This window comes from Coregonus clupeaformis, chromosome 14 (assembly GCF_020615455.1).
Source record: "Coregonus clupeaformis isolate EN_2021a chromosome 14, ASM2061545v1, whole genome shotgun sequence".
Taxonomy (NCBI): domain Eukaryota; kingdom Metazoa; phylum Chordata; class Actinopteri; order Salmoniformes; family Salmonidae; genus Coregonus; species Coregonus clupeaformis.
In genome coordinates this window covers 10,228,546-10,235,444 of record NC_059205.1, presented here as the reverse complement: position 1 = coordinate 10,235,444, position 6,899 = coordinate 10,228,546, and the positions used below count along the sequence as shown (strand labels likewise).

At 40.5% G+C, this 6,899-nt stretch overlaps 1 protein-coding gene across 1 annotated transcript; it reads left to right on the top strand.

Moving 5' to 3' along the window:
• Positions 1-1,100: 1,100 nt before the first annotated feature.
• On the top strand, positions 1,101-4,075 carry cldn1 (claudin 1). Its single transcript, XM_041896945.2, has 4 exons — positions 1,101-1,486; positions 2,511-2,675; positions 3,014-3,098; positions 3,323-4,075. The coding sequence occupies exons 1-4, from the start codon at positions 1,264-1,266 to the stop codon at positions 3,483-3,485; spliced, it is 636 nt and encodes a 211-aa protein (XP_041752879.1). The 5' UTR covers positions 1,101-1,263; the 3' UTR covers positions 3,486-4,075.
• Positions 4,076-6,899: the final 2,824 nt, after the last annotated feature.

Here is a 6,899-nt window from a genome sequence, read left to right as displayed (position 1 = left end):
CTTTCTTAACTTCCATATACATTTTTGCCAACACATGGCTAACCTTTGTTTAACCAGCTAAACAGCTGCTCTTACCGAAAATGTGTTTGGAGTTCCCTTTCTAGCTAATAGGCTATGTTAGAGTTAACACTTCCTCCAATGATAATGTGGGTAGGTCAAAATAATGAAAAAACGATCTCCAAAATCTATTCATTTTAAAATGTTGATTAGCCTACTTCTCCTTGCTATTTTCATTCACCAGGTGATAAGACAAGATATGTGAGAAAAAACGTATGATGGGATCCCCCTGGGTCGCCGGTTTGCCTGGAGGGGGTCCCTGGGCAAGAAAAGTTTGAAGACCCCTGGACTAAATGACTAAATGAAAACTACACCTTTACCAGAGCGCCAAACAAGGGCAGGTTGACGTTAATTTGGATTATTCTTGTCCTGGAGGAAGAACAGAGCGATTTCCGCTAGATGGGACAGCTGAAAAGTCAAAGTTGTCTATTATTGTAAAAATTATTGAAAACTAAAATGAGCTTTTTGGTCTTGATTTAAGGTTAAGGTTAGGCATTAGGGTTAGCAGTGTGGTTAAGGTTAAGGTTATGGTTAGGGTAAGGTTTAAAATCAGATTTTATGACTTTGTGGCTGTGCCATCTAGTGACCACTCTGCAGAGCTGCCTCCAGAAGAAGATTCATGACAAAAAACGCTAAACTGCCAACCAAACTCGGACAGATATATAAAAGATTTTCTAATATATTCACAAGAAAGTCAAGTGACCGCTCCAATAATGGAAAATACATGTCCTCAAAGATGGAGGCAGTCGGGAGGAGGCAAGATCAAGTGGGACCATTCTAGGCAATGGGAGGGCAGATACGCGTGTGAATGGGCACAACTCCGATATATAATCCTTTTTTTCAAAGTTGCCGAAATGCCACGTGCGTCCACTTAAATCAGTGCATTCGTAACAACCTAACCATTACGAAACTTATATTCGATCAAATAAGCCTCTCGTAGCAAATTAGCAATTCAATGTTTTATTGACCAAATTCGACACTCTCTCATTGATAAAAAAATATATATATGTATTTTCGTGGACAGATTTTGGGCGGAGTCAACCCTCTCGCTTCGTCTCTTCCTCTCTGGCTATACCTGAAGTTACTAGGACCCTTCTGGAATTTGGGATTTTATGTGGATTTGATCTGCATACTGAGTGGACCCAATTGATCTCTTCTATATTATTGAGGGTTTATCTTTCATTTATTCACCATTTATTTAGTGAAATGGCAAACGCGGGGATACAGCTCCTTGGATTCGTCTTGTCTTTTCTTGGCTTCATCGGGTTGATAGCATCCACGATCATGGCCGAGTGGAAACTGTCATCCTATGCTGGGGACAACATCATAACGGCGCAAGCCATGTACGAAGGGCTTTGGAAGTCCTGTGTATCGCAGAGCACTGGTCAAATCCAGTGTAAAGTGTACGATTCACTGCTCCAACTAACGGGTAATTTCTTACTTTAATTAATTTTTATGGATATGCTTTACAGTAACTATACAAACAATTATAAACGACTTGTTTCATGATTCAAAACTTAGTACCAGAAGGCTTATAAATTAATCCACATCTGTAAAGTGTTAATAAAATAAATGAATCTAATCCATTTACCTTTGAAAACATGCATGAGCCTACAATAGACTAAGTGAGGTTTAAGAACGTATCGCCCCCGTTCTACAGAAGATCTCATGCATGTACAGACAAGTCTTGAGAATGCCAAGGCTAACCATCATGCCTGCTACTCATGGTAACAGAGGAAAACACCCGAGCTCCATCTGCACTAGGTGTAAAACCCAACCCCATTGTGCGCCAGTGTCTGATACAATGGAACTCTGAAGTCAATATCAAGTCAAAATCCAATTTCTTAGCAAATGTTTGAAAAATGTTATATTGAAGCAATAATGTCCGAGGGTGTGTGGTACACTATATGGCCAATATACCACGGCTAAGGGCTGTTCTTATGCACGAGGCATCGTGGAGTGCCTGGATACAGTCCTTAGCTGTGGTATATTGGAAATATACCACAAACCACAGAGGTGCCTTATTGCTATTATAAACTGGTTACCAACTTAATTAGAGCAGTAAAAATAAATGTTTTGTCATACCCCTGGTATATGGTCTGATATACCACAGCTGTCAGCCAATCAGCATTCAGGGCTCGAACCACCCAGTTTATAATTTACATTCAGCATTTTCCTCATCAATTGAACCTGCATTTTTCACATTCAAGGTGATGAGACGGTTTAATACATCTGCATTCCTACCCAATTATCCCCTTTATATTATAAATGTATTAGCTCTGAATACATTGAGAATATTACATTCTTTAGGCAATCTGACGTTATTTAGGAGCTAGGCTATATGCAGGCCCTATGACATATGTAATAACATAGTGATGACATAATCATTAAAGATCAAATATGAAATTCTGTTATTGATTGATTGTGTCTTCTGTCCCTCCTCTTGACCCCAGGGCTGGTGCAGGGCACGCGAGGTCTCATGGTGGGTGCCATCCTGCTGGCTGGCATTGCCATCCTGATGGCCATGGTGGGCATGAAGTGTACCACCTGTCTGGCTGAGAACCAGGAGCAGAAGGGCAAAGTTGCCCTGACTGGAGGAATCCTCATCATTATCGCAGGTGGGGTTTATAGTCCACACAGTACCATGCAATAGATCTTTATTAAACTATTTGCATGAAAATGTTTCTTCTTTTTTTGTTTGTTGCTGAAACACTTCCCAACTTGACACACCAAAGAGTGTGTTATACAAAGCTGTTGACTAAAGCAAAACCACACTGGAAGTCAGGCTAACTAGTAGTTAGTACCTCACCCAAGTGTAAAAATAGTAGGGGGTATTTACTTTTGTTTCCCCTGCCTACCCTATAATTTCATACTGCAAATAATTTTTCAACCAGATTCTTTCTACATCAATATCTATTGATGATTTTTCCTATGATGTTGTCCTCCTGTCGCTTAGGTCTGTGTGCTCTGGTGGGGACTTCCTGGTACGGGAACAGAATAGCAAAGGAATTCTACGACCCCTTCACCCCTACAAATTCCAGGTGTGCTGTCATCATCATTTTGACAGGGGACTAAGAAGGCTTTGTTTGTCTTCGGGGAGAATCCTAACCTAGCTGGGTTTTGCGTAAAATATGCAATATATTACGATTGTGTGAATATTATAGTTACGCAATATTTCAAGTTTGCAGTTGTGCCTCTATACATAACTTACCATCATCTATGTTTAGTTCTTGATTGATATTGTTATTGAAATGTCTATCTGCAGGTATGAGTTTGGCAAGGCCCTGTTCGTAGGATGGGGCTCTGCCTGCCTCACCATCATAGGTGGAGCCTTCCTCTGTTGCAACTGCACCAGTAAAGGTTCAGGGAAGTCGTCCCGCTACCCCACGAACCACTCCGCTGCCCCGCCTGGCAGAGACTACGTCTAGAGCCTGGGGAGATCCAGGAGACCAGGGTCATGTTCATTAGGGCAGATGTTTCAAAATGTTGTGCAACGGAAAACGAAAACGAGCCTTTACTTACTGGTCAGGTAGTGCCTCCCCGTTTCACTCCATTTCAGTCCGTTTTCCTCTGTTTTGTGCTGAACATGACCCACCTCCATCCATCCACTCTCTGTTCAGGGTACAGCACTGCCTAGGGTCAAAGCTGGGGTAATTGTTGTTGATTTGATGGTTGGTTTGGTTTGATGCATGATTTCTGGCATTTTCATTTCTGGTTGTTTTACCATAAGACACTTACGTGATGCATGCATATAGTCCTATATTACTATTTTCACACTATCGATTCAGCCCAAACTGTACTGTGCTGGCTCTGATATTTTCTTTTCACACCGTTCACGATTCCAGCAACTATGGTGGATGCGTAACGAGGACAGCGCTGTTCAGCTCTGCCCCGCTTAGCTCGGCTCAGTAGTGTGAAAATGGTATTCGTGTGTAGTTTGAGATGTACAGTACATTCAGAAAGTATTCAGACCCCTTGACCTTTTCCACATTTTGTTACGTTACAGCCTTATTCTAAAATAGATTAAATTGTTTTTTCCCCCTCATCAATCTACACACAATACCCCATAATGACAAAGCAAAAACAAGTTTTTAGACATTTCTGCAAAAAAATACAAATACTAAAGTGGAAATATCACATTTACAAGTATTCAGATCCTTTACTCAGTACTTTGTTGAAGCACCTTTGGCAGGAATTACAGCCTTGAGTCTTCTTGGGTATGACGCTACAAGCTTGGCACACCTGTATTTGGGGAGTTTGTCCCATTCTTCTCTGCAGATCCTCTCAAGCTCTGTCAGGTTAGATGGGGAGCGTCGCTGCACAGCTATTTTCAGGTCTCTCCAGAAAGGTTTGATCGGGTTCAAGTCCGGGCTCTGGCTGGGCCACTCAAGGACATTCATTGGAAGGTGAACCTTCGCCCCAGTCTGAGGTCCTGAGCACTCTGGAACAGGTTTTCATCAAGGATCTCTCTGTACTTTGCTCCGATAATCTTTCCCTCAATCCTGACTAGTCTCCCAGTCCCTCCTGCTGACAAACATCCCCACAGCATGATGCTGCCACCACCATGCTTCACCATAGCGATGGTGCCAGGTTTCCTCCAGACGTGACGCTTGGCATTCAGGCATCTTGGTTTCATCAGACCAGAGAATCTTGTTTCTCATGGTCTGAGTCCTTTAGGTGCCTTTTGGCAAACACCAAGCGGGCTGTCATGTGCTTTTTACTGAGGAGTGGCTTCCGTCAGGCCACTCTACCACAAAGGCCTGATTGGTGGAGTGCTGCAGAGATGGTTTTCCTTCTGGACGGTTCTCCCATCTCCACAGAGGAACTCAGGAGCTCTGTCAGAGTGACCATGGGGTTCTTGGTCACCTCCCTGACCAAGGCCCTTCTCCCCTGATTGCTCAGTTTTGCTGGCCGGCCAGCTCTAGGAAGAGTCTTGGTGGTTCCAAACTTCTTCCATTTAAGAATGATGGAGGCCACTGTGTTCTTGGGGACCTTCAATGCTGCATACATTTTTTGGTACCCTTCACCAGATCTGTGCCTCAACACAATCCTCTCTCGCAGCTCTACGGACAATTCCTTCGACCTCATGGCTTGGTTTTTGCTCTGAAATGCACTGTCAACTGTGGGACCTTATATAGACAGGAGCCTTTCCAAATCATGTCCAATCAATTGAATTTACCACAGGTGGACTCCAATCAAGTTGTAGAAACATCTCAAGGATGATCAATGGAAACAGGATGCACCTGAGCTCAATTTCGAGTCTCATAGCAAAGGGTCTGAATACTTATGTAAATAAGATATTTTGTTTTTTGCAAAAATTTCTAAAAACCTGTTTTCACTTTGTCATTATGGGGTATTGTGTGTAGATTGATGTGAGAGAAAAAATAATTTTATCCATTTTAGAATAAGGCTGTAACGTAACAAAATGTTGTGAGCAGTATATTCGCAAAAATGCACTTAAATATAGTGGCGTAAAGTAGTTAAGTAAAAAATACTTAGAAGTACTACTTATATACTATTTATATTTTTGACAACTTTTACTTCACTACATTCCTAAAGAAAATAATGTACTTTTTACCCAAAAGTACTCGCTACCTTTTTAATGCCTAGCAGGACAGGAAAATGGTCAAATTCACGCACTTATCAAGAGAACATCCCTGGTCATTCCTACTGCCTCTGTTCGGGCGGACTCACTAAACACAAATGCTGAGTGTTGGAGTGTGCCTCTGGCTATCCCAAAAAATTAAATAAAAAATAATACAATTGTGCCGTTTGGTTTGCTTAATATAAGCAATTTGAAGTGATTTATACTTTTGCTTTTGATAAATAAGTATAATTAAAACCACATATCCCGTGTAGCTCAGTTGGTAGAGCATGGCGTTTGCAACACCAGGATTGTGGGTTCGTTTCCCACGGGGACCAGTATGAAAAAAAAAAATTATGCACTCACTAACTGTAAGTTGCTCTGGATAAGAGCGTCTGCTAAAATGTAAATACTTTTAGACTTTTACTCAAGTAGTATTTTACTGGGTGACTTACTTGAGTCATTTTCTATTAAGGTATATTTACTTTTACTCAAGTATGACAATTGGGTACTTTTCCACCACTGCTGAAATATAAATGTGATTTATTTTACTGTGCAAGAGTGGGTTAGAATATTACCAAAAATAAACAGAATTGGGTGGTTACTATACTTTTATACTATCTTTTTATGTAAGAGTTTACCTAAATAGTTTTGTTTACATTGTATTTTCTGAGTTGCATCAAATGAGGTCCCATTTTTTTAACCAGCTTTTGATAAGTTCTGTGTGATAATAGACAAATAAACTTGCTGTTGTTTTAAAGGTAAGTGTTTATAATAGTTTTGATATGGGATGTTTTTTTGCCTGTGTTATCACAGTATAGCTTTTTCATTCATTTAGAGGTCAGGTAAATGCATATTTAGATTAGTAACACAGTAACTAAGTTAGATGTATAGTTCTCCTCTCCTGCCTCTAGTTAGCTCCTGTGTTTTATTTTGAAAAGGGACTTGTCTCGACTTGACTTGTGCTGATATACCTCGGGCCTGCAGTAACACGCCTTTGAGGGTCTTAAAACATTTGAGAGGAATTTCTAGAAAATAATTTATATTTAAAAATCAACATTGAATTTTCAATAGATATGAACATGTATATCCCACTCGCAATGATGTGTTATTATTGATAATATTCATGTTTATTTAACTGTATCCAAACTTAAGACTAAAACTAGTGAAATAAAGAATAAACATTCTCATCCTTGATGTTCCGACATGCATACTGTAGGCAAAACCTTTACTCTTCTCCAAGGATATCATACGTAAC